This window comes from Colossoma macropomum, unplaced genomic scaffold, assembly GCF_904425465.1.
Source record: "Colossoma macropomum unplaced genomic scaffold, Colossoma_macropomum, whole genome shotgun sequence".
In the NCBI taxonomy this organism is placed as follows: Eukaryota; Metazoa; Chordata; class Actinopteri; order Characiformes; family Serrasalmidae; genus Colossoma; species Colossoma macropomum.
Genome location: NW_023494806.1, coordinates 22280362 through 22298551, shown reverse-complemented (window position 1 = coordinate 22298551; position 18190 = coordinate 22280362). Strand labels below are relative to the sequence as shown.

Below are 18190 nucleotides of genomic sequence, written 5' to 3'. Positions count from 1 at the left end.
TAGACCTTCCGCACAGTACTGCATCTATTACCATCTCCATGATGTTATCCTAAATGTAAAAGTAAATTCTAACTCTATCCTGCTTTTGATTTTTTTTTACCAGATAGTCTGGTAATAATTTGAGCATCTGTAAATCATTTAGAGGACCATCCAAGTAAGACAAAACAAACAGATTCCAAAGTTACAACTTTCCAGACAACACACCATCAATAACAGCTTCTAAAGCACAACGCTGAGGAAAATTCAGACTCCTGAACTTCCAACTTGACAGCTGGAGTGGAAATAAAGAATGTCAGTTTCCGTTTGCGGCTCAGAAGGAACGCTGACGGGATAGTGCAACCCGGCATTAACAACGGTTTGTTCCTCTCAGCCTGTTACGCTTCGAGTGAGAGCCAGCATCCATCTTCTGCCTGCTGGCTAATGGAGGTGCCAGTTCCAATGAGCTTGCGACACACGGCGATAGAACAGAAAGTACATTCACGCTACAGATCAGTACAACACAACTAATGGTCTTAAATCAATGCTAAAGTCTTAGGGAAAAACTGCAGCAAATGCTAAGAGAGCAAGGGTATTTTAAAGTTAGCAAGGACAGATGGCAACTTTAGTTTAATGAGGGTTAAGTGTAGAGAAGGAGAAGTCTAACTGTTTCTTCAACTGGTCCACTGAACCTTTAAGTAAGACAAATTCATGCAGACAAAATGTGGAATTTAAGTCTGACAGATCAGGCAATCCTGTCTAGTTAACTCAAAAAGTCTCAGTTAATGTTGATGTTGCAAAAAGGGTATGGTGCACAGTAACAGTCAAAAGTGTTCTCTTAAAAAGTGTTCGATCCTTTTTTCTCCACACAGTACATAGGGAATTCCACACTTTATAACAACAAATAACAATGGAGATACCTTACATTAACAGAGAAACACACTGTAATTAGGATAATAAAATGATTGTGGCTCTATTTCCAGCTCTGATTTTCACTAAAGTCCCATATAAAAACTACTTATTTAAAACTTATTGTTTTCTGTTTTGGAGATAAATTACATTATTATTTATATTTGTCTTAGGAACAACATTGATACTTTTAAGCATAAGCTAATTAAAAACGTATCTAGAAAAATTAAAAAGCAATCAGATGTATCTAAACGTTTGACTGGTAGTGTAATTACATATTAATTACTTCTCAATCATAGCTCATTGAAGAAAAATGCAGAAATCATATTGTTGTGCATGCAGTCTTGTTTTGTGGAAGGAAAAACAACTCATTAGATGTAAAATATATAATTTGCCATAGTTAAAAGTGGTTAAAAAGCTGCAAGTGCAGCATCAGACCTGTTGATAACAAAGGACTTTAGATGTAAAAATAAGATAAAATGACTACATAACAAACTCACAATTAAATATTTGTGTTTACAATTGTTTGTTGTTCACATACAACTCGATAAAAAGTCCCAGGGAACTCATTTAGTGAAATATTTAAAATATCTGTATGACATAAACTTGGAGAGTTATTTTACACATTAAGTCTGAATGAAAAACTACAGGATAGAAATATGACAATTGCTTATGTAAGCAATGCCCAAGATTATGACTGCTTAACTTCATTAAAGCATCACAAGGAGAGAATTTTGGATAAATACATTGGTCATTTATTGAAGTATTCATTAAGCATACTGTCCACAAGACCAAGATTACCCTAATTAGAAATAAAACAGGGTGTTAGGTTCCCTGGAGCATTAAGTCTTAAGTAAAGGCAAACAAAAATAACTTGCCTTGTTTGGGATGTCCAGGTTGGCCTTAGCAGCACACATCAGTGAGACGACCGGCAAGTTGCCGTCCTTACAGGCGATGTGCAATGGTGTGTTGCCATGGCGATCTTGGTGGTCTACATAACAGTGGTGGCTGAGGAGGCACTTTACCACCTCAAGCTGACACCTCCTCACAGCCAGGTGCAGAGCAATGTGGCCATCCTGTAACACACACGCACATACACAAACAAACACATTAGGTTACTATCCACTGCCACTGAGACAGCTGTTCACAATGCCAGATGTCCAGGTACTGCACACTGTCTAAGGACATTAACTCTGTCTCCAAATTGAAGGAGTTTATTGAGTTTAGAGGAAATGAGGAAATCCTGGAATAAGCAGGCAGGGCTCTTTTCCAGTCATGAGGTAAGTGCCAGATGAGATGTTTGAGCATAACGTACATAACGTGTACAGTAATTAAGTAAGTAATTGCTTTGTTTGGCTATAAACTTGGAGTAGCACCGTGGTTCAGTGCTTTTCTTTTTTGTTATCGTTAGCCATGTAGCATTTAACATGCTAACATGCATGCTAACATAGAAAAATATATTATTAGCAGTCACGTAATAACAGATGGAGTGGTCTGTAACTTAAAGCCCAGCAACTTGAATGTTACAGTTTTGAAATGTTAAACATTTTAAAGTAGTTTATTGCTACAACTTGTAAACAACTTTGTCTGCCATTATTTTGAAGACTGAAAAGGCAAATTAGTCTGAGCAGGTTCTGCTGCAGAAGTCAATGCTGGTGTTCACTCGATCACACATCCTAAACACAGTTTAACAGTTTTTCTTTTATTGCTGTCACTGCTGTCTTTATGACTTGGGCTGTCAGTATTTTTGTGCAGTCAGCTAATACAGATATTGATATATACATATATAGTACTTGGCCAATAAAGATTTTGATAATGAGTAAGATTACTGAAAACAAATATAATCTCAAACAAACAGACAACCAGGCGCGTTGAGAGCTGCAATGTGTTGTGCGAGGGCGCAGCCTGCTTTCAACTCTTAAGCATCTTAATGTCAAACAGCACACCTACACACTTTACAAAATGCTTAACTTCACAGTGCAACCAAATTAAACACTGCATTCGGAAGAATTTTCTCTTTTATGTGAGGGTCATTCACATTCTGACGTTTCTGAGCATCCATATTGGTAGCATGTTTAAATGTCGGTCCGTGTATTCAACATTGCAAATATGTGGCTAAACCCATGGTGATCTATGGGACTTTACATTTCTGTGCTACTGAACAAAAATCTACAGCCTACAGCTGTGAAAACAGGCATTTAATTAAAAAACCAGCGACATTACTGACGTCTATTGACGCAGTGACCTTTGATTGGTCCAATTTTGACGCAGATCAGTCAATTTAATTTCTGTATTTTGATGGACATGAAAACTGATTCAAACATTTGTTTTCTTTGTTGCTAATTTTATCAAAGTATATTACCACAACAAACTACACATATGTCCTTTTTCCTGTTTTCTTTTTCACTCTAAACACCAAAGACCTGTATGTGGATGCACATTTCAATTCTTCACTCTTATAACTACATAACTTGTATCAGTTTCATAGTAAATAGTACATAACTCATAGTAGTTACTGAATAAGTCTTAAGATCTGTAACTGAACAGCAAAGCTGGAGCTCAAGGGATTAAATTTGTTTAAACAAGACTTGTTATTTGCACTAAAAGCTTTGAATTGTTTCAGTGTATGAATTTTCTGACAGTGTGTGTAATGGATAAAAGGCAGATATTTTTGTGCAGGATTCCTTTAAGCCAGCGCACTTGGAGCTAAGGCAGTGGTTCAGTTTTAACCTCATAATAGCAGCATAAAACCTATAACGGTCCTGAGGACAAAGTCTGGATAATAAGGGATTAAAACAGCACTCCTACGCAGAAGTGCTTTCAAAATATGGTCCAGAAAGGGTGTTCACCTTGTCTGTGGAGTCCATGTCAGCCCCGTGTTCTAGCAGGCACTCAACAATGTCTCTAAAGCCACGGGCCGAGGCGGTCAGCAGTGAGCTCTCGCCTTCACGGTTTCGGGCGTTTACGTCACAGCCGGCCTCACACAGTGCCCGGGCCACAGCCGAGTAACCGTGCCATGCAGCGCAGTGCAGAGGAGTCTCATGCTCCTGCAGGATGGAGAGAAAGAGACAGAAACAGTTAAGAAGTATGGAAAAAAAAAGCATTGTTACTGGTAATACTGCAACTGTTAGAAGTTGGAAACCATACAGTTTCTTTTAAATGGACGGTGCAAAATATCAACCTTGTACAATTTTCGCCAAAATCTAGCTAATTAGCCAAGCCATCAAGACAACAGTGATTTCATAATGGGCTGTTTTTGCAGCTTAGTTTCCAAATATGGACTGTATGGACGGGGGTGAAAGATATGTTTTGAAACTATAACAATGTTTGTATACTACATCAAACTGTTATTTCATAAAAGTAAGGAAAATTTAGCTGTCAATGAAACGGCCCTTTAAGTCATCTCAAACTGACTTGCTTATGCAGTTTAAGACACTGTATGCCATGAAGAATACTTCTGCCAAAAAACTGATGTGCCGTGTATGGGGCATTTAGCACAAAACTAATGGGCACAAATGGGTGATAAAGAACCAATATAAAGTGCCTTACTAAGGTGCTGGACCACCACAAGGTGCCAGAACAGCTTCAAAGCACCTTTCCACAGATTCTACAAGTCTCAGGAACTGCACTAGAGGGATAAAACACTATTCTTCCAAAAGATATTCCCTTATTTAGTGTTTTGATGATGGTGGTGGAAAGCGCTGTCTAACGTGTCAGTCCAAAATCTCTCACAGGTGTTCAACTGGGTAGACTTTTGGTGACTTTGAAGACCATAGCATGACCTACAACATTTTCATAATCCTCAAACTTTTCAGTGACCCCTTGTGCCCTGTGTGTATGGGGCATTGTCATCCTGAAAGAGACCACTCCCATCAAGATAGAAATGTTTCATCATAGGATAGAGATGGTCAGTCAGAATAACTTTACACTGGTTCGCAGTAACCCTTTCCTCTAAGGGGACAAGTGGACCCAAACCATACAAGCAAAATGACCCCCACAGCACAACAGAGCCAACAGACACCCTCCAAGTTGGGGTCAAGCATTTAGGCCTGTACCATTTTCTAAGTGTATGTGTAAATGCACTCGCCCACTTGTGGAGAATATGGTGACGAATGACTATATCACTTTTTCCACATCTCTGTAGATCAGTGTCTATGGTTTCTGCACCAGTGGACTCTCAAATGTGCACTCATCTTCACCCCTCTCTATGTAGTTGAGGATTGACTGGTCTTGCTGACAATCTGTCCTGCGCAGACATTCTTAGTTACCTGAAAAACAGTTGTTCTTCTGTTTTTCCTTACATATTGCATGAGCATCACTCACTGAATGTGCGCTTTTAACTACAATTTTTGCCCTACAATTTCCCAGCATTATTAAAAAAAACGTCCTTAATAAAGTTGTTACTGAGTGTTTTGAGTGCTTGCCAAGTAAAGCAGAAGAATGATGAGGCCTCTGACACTTAGTGCACCATCGCCATGGTAGCCAGTGCAAAATCAATCACTACTTTTCTAGCTTTCAGCTTTATCAAACTCGATCAAGCATAAAAATGCAATTAATGACTGCTCCTTGCAGTGGATTCTGCAAACAGAGCTAATCTAAATCGGTATAACTAGACCAAGCTGTTTCTAAGGAAACTATACACCAAAGTTCAGACACAGCAGTGTTTCCCACACATAGCCTACAGTTGGGTAGCCCCCCAAGTATGTTGACAACCACCCAAGTATATTTTGTCACATTTTAGCAATTTCCAAAATATTTTATATTACTATGAATAAACAAGGGTACACTTTGTGCAACATGAGATGCAATACCAGCTGCTTGCATTTCAGCACTTCTTTGGTCTAGTGCTACACACTCAGTAGTAAATTCACATTACAAAACTACACAGTATTAAAAAACAGATTTTATTCCAAACTGTACATGATTCATTAAGTAAAAAGAATGGTGAGTTTGGATAAGCATAAATATTTGAACATCCCCATACAATGCCCCCTGTGGGAAACTGTGGTGGACATACTGAAACTCTTTTCATGTACATACTTATTGTTAAACTAATCTATTAGTTATTTCACACTTCAGATTTAAAGGTGACTTCAGCTTTGGTTATTTCATAGAATTCTACAATAAGTTGCTGCTACAGAACATGCTCTCATTCTAAATGAGTCAACGTGTGTGTGTGCTCACGTTACATACCCGGTCTGTCAGGTCAGGGTTGGCGTGAATACTGCAAAGGTACTGGACCACGTCCACATTGCCATAGCGAGCAGCCACATGCAGAGCCGTCTCACCTGACTAGAACACAAAGAAAACATAAGGAAAACCATTAGCATGGTTAAGCATGGTTATATATATAACTACGGCATTTGGACTGTTGAAATGCTTCAATACAGACAAATTCACAGAAGGTGATAATGAGTGACCTTTTAATCTCATCCTTAGCTATAAAATCCCAATATCTTGTCCTAACAGGAGGTGAGCATTCCAACATAGCACTGCATCATGTCCCAAACTCTTGCATACGACTGTGTATTATATATTTTTACATATATTTTTACAAACTAACATACATTATCAGTGCATTAACCAACTTACCTGGCTAACATTAGCCCTGGCTAATATATTTGTTCATTATAAATTTAAAAAAAAAAAGGTCGAGCTCCTTTCCTTTTCTCTACCTCATAGAAAAGTTTCTCCTCATCCATTTTTGTTGAGGTGGAACCTCAGCGCAATGTGACACATCAGAATAGAAACAGAACAACTGCCAAAAACGACACATTGCACTGTGCCGCATCGCTCTCTGACGCTCACTGCTGGTGTTAACAGGCTCGCTTATTATAATAGGAATGTTAGCGTTCTGGTTTTGACGTTGCTCGCTAGCTGCGCTTGCAGTCAGGACAAGGTATAAGATGATGTATATATGTATATAAATAGGTATAAGTCACCATATGTACATCATATCAACATAATCTGCTATCTGAACAGATGTAATTCAAGATATTGTTGGACAGAACTTGTTTTTTATTATTCCTTGAATTTTAATGGATAATAACACCTTACATCTTCGGAAAAACATCTAATTAAATTTTATTCAAACTAAGGTGACTGAACATCTAAGAATGAGTCGATGCAGCTCGAAAACAATCTGATTGAGGCTTTAAACTCTTTTCATGGAGAAATTTCGAGGTTACATGGCCATGTCGGCTGTCTGAGCATTATACAGCAACCTTTTCAACGGCACTTCAAAAGTAAAGGCCACATATGGCAATTCATCATCAGACAACCTGCGCTTCAAGCTTCAGCCTGGCACTTTTCCATCAGCTGCATAAACAGTAAACACGAATGGTGTGATAATAACAACTTAGCATGGCTACTTCAGCCATGCTCCTGTGAGTTGAACAGACAGCCTCTCTCTACCACGTAGGCCACTCAATTTCCACCCAAAACAAAGTAACCCACACTCATGAGCATGGCTGTGTGGTGCTACAGAAACTCAGCGGCTCTCCATGCTGCAATTTGGGCTCGCTCTCGAGTCTGGAGAGGCAGCCCTGTAAACACGGGGCGATTATTTCATACGCTGGGCAGATCTCGGACGAGTAACCATGGCAACTGCAAATAACCCAAAGACAGCAGAGAGGAGGGCGAGCTCGGAGCGAGAGGTCTTTAGATGAAAAGGTGTGAGACAGAGGAAATGGAGAGGAAAAAAAAACAACCTCAAACGTAGCCTCTCCCAGAAGAGTTATGAGTTGTGATTATAGTGTGTGTGTGAGCGCGAGAGAGAGAGAGACTGAGGCACCTTATCTTGGATATCCAGAGGGCACTTCTTTTCATGGAGAAATTTCAATGTCTCCACATGGCCATGGCGGGAGGCGTAGTAGATAGCGTTAGCTCCAGACTGTGAAACAGAGAATGAAACTGTGTGTTGTTTCGGCATTTTCAAAGTCAAATCGCCATCATGCTCACTGCTACACATTTTTGCAGTAAAATCTTGACCTTTTGACTACTGCACTACATACGGTGGTCTGTCTCAATCCTCATCCAGGAGTAGTCCAGGGGTCTGTCTCATGAAGCAGGACTTGCGGCTTAGCCGACTAACTTTTAGCTTAGTTCGATCTAACCCTGGATGTTCTGTCTCACAACAATGAGTCACTTTTTACCAGTATATATTGCCAAGACAACTTATGCTGCATGGCTTACCTGCTTTAGGGCAGGCTGAGTTCAGGATTTTGGGTCATAAACAGCAGCTGGACAAATCAGAATAAGCTTCTGAACAATCAGGGACTGAAGGACATGAATCTCTCAAGGGGATTTTTTCTTCGAGACGTTTGTGGCCTCAATTATGTGAAGAACTTCACTTCTTAGCAGAGGAAGCAAAACCACACTTCATAGTTGTTGAGAATATAAAGCAATTACTACTCCAGTAAGCACTAACACTAACAGTGCTGTTATCTTAACACAGCTTTACTGTTCTAAATATTTTACTTTCTACATATTTACGTAAATTCCTTCTTCATTCTTTGGGGGGTGAAGGCACTAGACTCCTTATGTTTCATACAGTTGGCAGTTCGACATTTCATGTACAAGCACACACGGCTTAATTGTAATTTGATTATTTAAGCCTGGGTTATTAAAGAAAGGTGTTAACTGTTGTCAAGAAATCAATTCTATCAACAAAAAACAACACTGTTAACGCTGTTACAGTGGCAAGAGTTCCTTTTTTGCCATTATAATTGTTTTATATTTGCCATATTTACTTTAGATGATTTTTTATTTCTGAAAAGTAGACAGTGGACTTCTCTTCATGTTTCTCGTGAATGACTGTTCACCATAAACGTCATGCTTTCGTGTGCACATGCATGAGGATTAATCTTAGAGTATCTAAACCTGTGTTAAATAAGAAAGTTGTTAACTACTGTCATAAAACAAATTAACCACGGCTAAAACTTGCTAAATGTGCTTCATGAGACAGACCCCTATTAATAAGCTCTTCCTGAGAAAAAATGAGAGTTAAGAACAGGGAAAAAACTAAAAGCAGCAGTACATTGGTATAAAAGTGTAAAGTATAAAATATGACATTGTCCTATGATACAAATCTTGTAATACTGTAGATGCTATGAACCCCAAAACACTAAACTGCCCCTTCCCCCAAAACAAATTATACACAAACAGCTTAAAAACTTCTTACAACCACGCCCACCCCCCACCCCCCCACCCACCAAAAAAAAACAAAAAAAAAAAAACACAATTTAAACATTTACCCAACAGTGTTAGTGCTAGGTCTGCAAAATCAACCATTTTTATTGTTATTGCCATATTACCACAATATTCCTCACATTATTAAGGGCTACTGTGACAGACTGGATTAAATTACAATACAGGTGCACAGTGCGAGAGTGAGAGTGAGTAATTAGATTGGGGGGATGTTGTGTTAGAAGCTGTGTCTAATATTAGAGCAGTGGTGTGCTCCCCTCAGCAGGGCTCTAACCCTGCTCTACTGTGTGCAGAGTGAATGATTTAACCACTGCTACAGAGCCAGTTACAAGGTACACTAAAAAGCACAGCTAGAAACATATTCGACCCTTGAGTACTAGTTATGTACAAATTCTTTAAATGTGATGTGTGTTCAATGTGTGAAGTAGTAATGGCTACTGTTACAACAACCGTGCATCACCATAAGCAATCAATATATATATATATATATATATATATATATATATATATATATATATATATATATATGTGTGTGTATATAGACACACACACACTACAGGAGAAGGAAAAAACCTTCTTTACTTTCAATGTAACACAACCAGACTTTTTTCCAAATCATTTTGGTCCATTCATTATGAAATTTACACACAATGTACAGGCCAACGGGCACTTCCAAAGTACGTTTTTTTCCAGAGAGTAGCGAGATTACATGTGTGTGTGTGTATATATATATATATATATATATATATATATATATATATATATATATATATATATATACACATACATATATATATATATATATATATACACACACACATACATATATATATACACCTCACGATTCGATTACGATTCAGAGGGCTGCGATTATAAAACAATTATCGATGCATCTCGATGTATTTTTTTTTTATATAGCATTTATATTTTCTCACTGTGTGAGCTCAAGTTTCAAGTTCAAGTTTCAAGTTTATTTGTCATTTGCACAACATGTCAGGACATTTATGCATTGAAATGCTTGTGGTGAGGCTCAGCTAATCACTCTACAGAAAGTAAATAAGTAAAAATAAAAATAAGAAAAGCCAACTGAAATATGTTAAATACACACAAAAAATATACACAATATACACAGAATATAGAGACAATATACATTTTAAAGTGACTAAGTGACTCTGTGTTATTGTTATTTAAAGTGACTTGGTACTTTTAAAGCAAAGTATTTGTAATGATCCATAATTAATTTACTTCCAATATCTTTTATCAATAAAACAAACAGAAGTGATGTGGCAAGTGAACTAGAAGGCTCTCATTCAGTGCCTTTGTTTGGAGCACGAGAAGCTGCTGCTACTCATCTGCGATAAAATGCACAGTTACGGTGAAATAAGATTCAGTGGTAGTGGATGTCCACGCAGCACGTTACAGCTATTCTACCCGTTTTCTTTAGTGATTTTATAACTTCGGTTTTGGTCTCGTTGTAGAGACGGGGGGGGGGATCGCTGTGTCAGTAAAGTATCCCTCAGACGGGACGTGTGAAACATAGCGCGAAAGCCCTGTTTCGGCGTGCAGACTGCAGGTCACATAGCTGCAATGCGTTATTCCCATTTATAAGCACTGCAGTTGGTTTCCTGGTACATTAAATCTGCAACGAAAGACTGTCAAACACTAAAAAGTGGCAAAGATGAAGTCAGCTTCTCTTTCGAATTCTCTCGTTCCACCTTAAATGGTGCCGCACTTACATTCGGCGCCTAAGGCAGAATTTAAGGTGGAAAGGGTAAATTCGAACAAGAAGCTGGAGAATGAGAAGCGACTTCAGCCTCGTAAAACAGTCGTTGAGAGACATTTTACAAGAAACTGATCTACTTCTGAGGAAAAGTTTTCTGGTGGAGATGGGAGGAAAGCGGCTGTAGCTAAAGTCCATGTTTACGTTTATATTGTTTAGCCTATACTAGGACATTATAACATACTGAGACATACTGGACATTAAATGTTGCGGCTCCCAAGGTGGTTTGATTTTTGTTGAAAGGACAAAATGGCTCTTCTTAACATTTGGGTTGTGACTCCTGACCTAACCTGGCTTTTAATGCAGAGGGAGCCGGTCGGATTTCTCGTTCATCCAGTAGTGTTTCTGTTATGTGCTGCCACAGACTGTCTGGGCGCTGCACTTCCGCACTTCCAAGTTCCGCCTTTCGCGTTCCGTCAACATTACGTTAATATTAAATATTTAGAAAATCGATTTTTGACATTTGTGAATCGATTCAGAATCGTTCACGTCCGCATCGTGTTGCATCTGAGAATCAATTTTTTCCCGCACCCCAATATATATATATATATATATATATATACATACATACATACACACACACACACAAACACACAGCTTCTCATATCATCACTGTGATATCCAACACCTAGGTCTGTCATATTTATTATATAATTGCCTAATCACATGATTGCAATTTAAGATGATCGCATTTATTATTTCAGCTGATTGCAATAATTGTCCACTGTTAGGGAAGGGGACACTCACTGCATTGCATTTAAGACTGTAGAGATTTTTGATACAATTCAAAAAAGGCACCTTGTCAAGAGCTTGTATCTCCGCTCCTTTTCTCATCAACACATCGATGATCTGGACGTTTCCACAGCCAGCTGCAATGAGGAGTGGGGGCGTTCCATGCTGTGAGATAGAGATAGAGGAAGAACAAGAGAGAGAGAGAGAGATAGAGAGAGAGATGCGTAGAAAATTAGCATGGCTTTATTCATCACCAGTGGCTCTTCATAGCAGGACAGGTATTACACAGTGTGTTTAATTGGGCTGATAAATCAAAGTCAGTTTTAAAGTTTTGTGATTTGAATGAGCCCTGATTCATTCTACGCTGCTTGTGCTGTGGTTTTAATTGGCTGACGGCATGTTTTCCACTGATCTCTGTGGTAGATTAAACGCTCTCAGAGACACTGGCGATTACAGGCATTTATACAGAACTGGAGGAGACTCTTCAGCATGCATAAATGCATGAGCCGTGGGAATGCTCCTTGAAGCGCATATTAAAAAACCACACATACGCACAGCTGGACAGCTCCAAGCAAGGCAATCAACAGCGCTCCTCTATTCTCACTCTGTTGAACAGATTTCTCTTGCCCTCATACTCTCTTCTTTCTCCTTAAGCCAAACAAAATCACCTCTACTGGTTCTTAACAGATCCTTTCTACCCCAAAACACACGCAAACACAGACATGTGCACACGCATCTTTAATTAGGAAGCTAGAGCCTCACATCTTGGTCCAAACCTGAAAATAGCCTGACCCACAGTATAGAAATTTTGCCTGAATTCAAGTACAGTCTGACCAAATTATGTCTGTATCCAATAATGAATCTGACTGTGGCCCTACAAAATTCTGTCTGAACCAGATTATGATCTGACTAAATTCTGTCTGAATCCGGCTGTATAGTGCTGTGAAAAAGTATTTGCCCTTTTCCAGTTTCTTCTATTTTTTGCATATTTGTCACACTTGAATGTTTCAGATCATCAAACTACTTTGAATATTAGACAAAGATAACCCACATAAACAGAAAATGCTGTTTTAAATGACAATTTCATTTATTGCGTGGAGATCCTTTTTTTAAGGAAAAAGGCTGTTCTGCCCTACCTGGCCCTGTGTGAATTAACCAAATTCAACTGATCATTGGGTTAAATTTCACTAGCCACAACACCCAGATGAACATCCATAGAACTGCAGACCTCATTTGCCCCAGTTAAGGTCAATAAACATGATTACACAATAAGAAATACTCTGGGCAAAAATGGCATTCATGGGGGAGTTGCAGGGCACAAACTACCGCTGACCAAAAAAGAACACAAAGGCTCGCCTCGCATTTGCCAAAAAACATCTAGATGACCCCCAAGACTTTCGGGATAATATTCTGTGGAATAATGAGTCAAAAGTGGAACTGAAAGACATGGGTCCCGTTACATCTGGCATAAAGCTAACATCGCATTCCGCCATGAGAACATTATACCAACAGTCAAACATGATGGTGGCAATGTGATGGTCTGGGGCTGCTTTGCTTCTAAAGGACCTGGATGATGTGTCATCATTGACAAAATTGTGTCTGAGCTTCATAAGTGAGTTTAGACAGAATTTGGTGGGCTCTGGCGATCTTACTAAATTCTGTCGGAACTTGACTGTAACCCAACAAAATTGTATCTAACGTTGACACTATCCCAACAAAATTTGTCCAAACCTGAAGCCTACAGCCTGAGAACATTCTCCGTCCAACCTGACCCACAGCATAGAAACAAATCCGACAAAATTTTGCCTGAATCCAAGTACAGTCTAACCAAATTCTGTGTATGTTCAATTATGATCTGACTATACTGAATCTGACTGTAGACAAAATTCTGTCTGAACCTGATTATGATCTGACTAAATTCTGTCTGAACCTGATCATGATCTGACTAAATTCTGTCTGAACCTGATTATGATCTGACTAAATCCTATCTGAACATGATTATGATCTAACTAAATCCTGTCTGAACCCGATTATGATCTGACTAAATCCTATCTGAACCCGATTATGATCTGACTAAATCCTGTCTGAACCCGATTATGATCTGACTAAATCCTGTCTGAACCTGACTGTAGCTTAACAAAATTCTGTCTGAACCCATCGTACTCCAACAAAATTCTGTTTGAACCGACGTCCAAAAAAAAAATAAAAAATTTGGTCTGTACTCAACTGTAACCCAACCAAATTCTGTCTGAACGTGATTATGATCTGACCAAATTTTGTCTGAATCTGACTGTACTTCAGCCCCAACCAGAATAAAACAAAATCCTAAAGACAGCTTCTTTAAAATGAGATCATAGTGAAAAATTACCAGCTCATCAACTAATAATAAAAGTGAATGGTCTAATTACCAACAATTCAAAATGAATTTTCCAAAAAAATAATTCAGAGGTGGAGATGTAAACATGGTCCATCCAGAGTGGTTTGATGTGAAATGATTCATTACTATAATTTCTTTACAGTGGTGTTGATAGGAACCAGGGGTTGCAACGTCTACAACACAAATATAGCCATTTTATTGTTTTATTTTTATTTTGAAATTTATTTTATTATGAAACTACAGGTGTTTTTATGTAACACTGAAGATGATAAAATAGGGGTAGATCTGGAAAAAATGTTTCTTGCCTTACAACACCCTGCATGTACCACTTAAAAAAGTTTTAGGTCAAAACTTTCTCAAAACCTTCCTAAAAGAACATCTCAGACATCAGGTGGCATATTCATAACCATTTAATGTGACAACATTCTGCGAGGGATATTTTAGAGGCTTCAGAAGTCTGGTTCCCATCACCACCACTGTAAACAACAAACTCAAAAAGTTTCTCTAGAATCAAGCTGTCCATACTAACTGACTCTGAGTGACTTTGTTTACAGCTATTTCATTATGTGGAAATTTTGAAAATCAAAATTTCCCTTTAAGCCTGACAAATATTTGAGAAATGTATGAATCTGAGCAAACGTGACATGAATAGTTGAGCCCTGTCAGGTCTGCACAAATATTTCAAGGTCCAGCACGCACACACACACACACACACACACACACACACGCACAAGAGACGAATAATATAATTATTAACACCAAACCACATTCCAACTCCACTCAAAACTCCTATTACATTGCAACTGCAATCCAGTCAAAAACACTGAAAACTCAACTGGATAACAGAAGAGTTCAGTAAGCCTCTCCTGGTCAGACACCTGAAATATCAACATGAGGCTTCAAAGAGACAATGAAAAACCTGTGTCTTGACTTCCACGTCATAGGACACGCACACCCAGACACTTATCGGCTAGTCAATCGAGCCTTGACCACTGGCCTATCTGGATCTAGGCCAGGTAGTTACTTAAGGATTCCTGACTAGGCTGCTCACACTGAGGTTCAGTACTACGGCTATCACTTTTTCAGTCTTTCTCTGCCTCTATTAGGTTCTCTCACCTTGTTGGGCTGGTTGATGTCATAGCTGGTCAGAGAACCCAGGAGGTGCTTCAGACCCGGAACATTGTCATCATTGATGGCATGGATGATGGCCTTCATCACAAATGAGTCTTCCTCATCCTGTAGGAGTGCAAAATCAATAGATGTGACTTGACAATCACATTTTGTAAGGGATTCCTCACTAGTTTTAGACTCATGACAAATTATTTCACTAAAATTATAAATAGAAGTTAATAAAGTAGTTGAAACACACAAGAGATGTCTCAATCTGAAAAATCAGTATTGGAGATGACTGAAGGCATATTTTAATGGACTGGTATTAGCTATATTAAGCCCATTAATTCCCATTCTTCGTGAAGATTATTTTACCATTCTTCATTCTTTTTATGCCACTAAGAGGTGGCTTAAACAGTCAATGTCTACAACTGTAGCATGGAACCATTTTAAAGTGGTAAAGTATGCTTTACACTTAAGAGTCTATTTTTTGGCACTAGCAGCAAGCAGCATTCCACCAGAGGCATGTACAAAAAACACTCCCACATTTTTTTGCATTTGGTGTAAAAACAAAAGTGTTGCATAAATATTCTACTTTTTTGGCCGTTCTGGTCTTAAAAAAGGCACTAGCAGTGACTGCATGTTCAAAGTTGAGACAGAGGAGCAGGCAATATAATTTTATGTCACAAAACTAAATGAATTTACTGTCGCACTCTAGCATATCTTACCTAAACTGTGTGGCTATAATATCTGTGAAAAACACAAGTAGTGGGTTGGTGCAAGCCAATACTCACCATTGCTCAAAAGTTCTTGCCTCAGATTAGGGGCAAAAACTGGACTGGGACATTCTAACTATTAATCAGTCTCTGCACTGGCAGTTACTCAGTGATGAAATACTTGAATCAAAATTTGGTTCTGTGCACCTCAATTAAAACATTCACAGCAAAGAAGTTAATAAGACCAACATTATCTGATTGAATATATAAAACAATACAACAGTATCAATCACCATGGCTTTACTAAAATGACAGGATTTGTCATTTGTGAGAGCATTATGGGTAGAAAACAATGCCAAATCGCCTTTGACAATTACAGTTTGGCCAAATCCTGTTCCACTCTGTCATGAAGTGTTCGGCCTACTAACCAAACAAGCGGCATGCTATCCTAATCCTATTAAATAATGTGTGTGTGTTTGGAGGGGGGGTTGGTTCTGGGTTTGTGGATGGTTACAGCACCATGTGAGGTCATAACCTTCAAACACAGGCTGATAGCCCTGACATGCAGACCAGAGAGCGTGAGCGAGGGAGAGAGACAGAGAGAAAGAAGCAGAGTGAAAAACAGAGTGAGGAGGGTGTGTGTGTGTGTGCGCAGTCATGCAGACACTACTGCATTCCACAGTTCAGAAGGGTGTGCTGAACCAAATGCACAGCAGACACACAAACACATAACATTACTATCTTTATGGGGGCACAACTTTAACAGTTGATGTCATCATGGTTGGGTTAAAAGAAAGAGAAAGCCCAGTCCTTCATGAGCAAGACTAGGTCGAGGCTCACCACATCACCCAACAATGCATTACTGAATGATCCACCAGTTTAACAATATCTCAATTCTCAATAAGCGACTGCAAGTGTTTTAGGTATTTCACCCTCTACTGTGCGTGTCATCATCAAAAGATTCAGACAATCCAGCGAAAGACTGCAAACCACAACTGAATGCATGTGACCTTTGACCCCTCAGATGGTACTGCATTAAAAACCAGCATGCTTCTATGATGGATGCATGGGCTCATCCATCATCCAATTAACACTGTTCACTGACGTCATCACAAATGTAAGTAAAGACTGCAATATGCACAGTGGAGGCCATATGTCGACAACATACAGAAACACAGCTGAATTCTCTGAGATCTAAATCGTCTAAAATGAACTGATGCACAGTGGAAATGTTTATTGTGGTCTAATGAGTCAAACTTTTAGATTTATGATTACTTAGATTATTATATTTGATTATTATATATACATAATTATTATATTAGACTATTTATGGGAATAGTGGATATCATGTTCTCCAAGGCAAGGAAGAAAAGACCATCCAGGCTGTTCAAGTGTAAAGCTCAAAATCCAGGGGCTACCATGTTATGGAGTGTATTTCAGCCCATGTTAACTTGCACATCTGTGAAGGCACCATTAATGATGAAAGACATATATACATTTTGGAGCAGCATATGCTGAATTCCGGATGCCATCTTTTTTTAGTGATGCTCATGCTTATTTCAGCATGGCAATGGCAAGCCACATTCTGCAAAAACCCTCCATGAAAAACGGACACAGAAGATCGTGTACCCTGCCAGGGAGAGGGTCACCGGGACCTACCCCTGGAGCCAGGCCTGGGGGTAGCGTCCCTCGGCGAGCACCTGGTGGCCGGGCAGCCCACGTAACCCGGCCGGGCTCAGCCCGAAGAGGCAACGTGGGGGGACCATGTGGGCCCACCACCCACAAGGTCCAGCATGGGGGAGTGGTGCAGTGCTATACAGGCAGTGGGAGATTGCAGGGGGGCCCTTGGTGGCCTAGGCCCCTGCGGCAGAAACTGGCTCTTGGTACGTGGAATGTAATTTCACTGGGGGGGGAAGGAGCCGGAGCTTGTGCAGGAGGTTGAGAGGTACCAACTAGATATAGTCGGGCTCACCTCCACCCACAGCGTTGGCTCTGGAACCAAACTCCTGGATAGGGGTTGGTCCCTCTCCTACTCCGGGGTTGCACAAGGTGAGAGGCGCCGGGCGGGTGTGGGGATACTCATGTGTCCCCGGCTGGCGGCAGTGCAGTTGGAGTTTGTCCCGGTGGATGAGAGGGTCGCCTCAATGCGTATTAAAATTGCAGAGAGGAAAACTCTGACCGTTGTGTGTGCTTATGCACCAAACAACAGGTCGGAGTATTCGGCCTTCTTGGAGCAAGTGGGAGGGTTCTGGAAAGGGCCCCGCCTACAGACTCCATAGTCTTACTGGGAGACTTCAATGCTCATGTTGGCAATGACTGGGAGACCTGGAGAGGCGTGATTGGGAAGAACGGCCTGCCCGATCTAAACCCGAAGGGTAAATT

The 18190-nt window shown here is 39.7% G+C and overlaps 1 protein-coding gene across 1 annotated transcript in view; it reads right to left on the bottom strand.

Annotated features, from left to right (window-relative positions):
* dapk1 (death-associated protein kinase 1) overlaps window positions 1-18190 on the bottom strand; it is a 101459-nt gene that overhangs the window by 28206 nt on the left and 55063 nt on the right. The window contains exons 12-17 of the mRNA XM_036598347.1: window positions 15099-15218; window positions 11672-11770; window positions 7679-7777; window positions 6079-6177; window positions 3735-3932; window positions 1764-1961 (exon numbers count right to left, since the gene is read on the bottom strand). Of these exons, the coding sequence (XP_036454240.1) occupies window positions 1764-1961; window positions 3735-3932; window positions 6079-6177; window positions 7679-7777; window positions 11672-11770; window positions 15099-15218 (813 nt within the window). The remainder of the gene's footprint in view (window positions 1-1763; window positions 1962-3734; window positions 3933-6078; window positions 6178-7678; window positions 7778-11671; window positions 11771-15098; window positions 15219-18190) is intronic.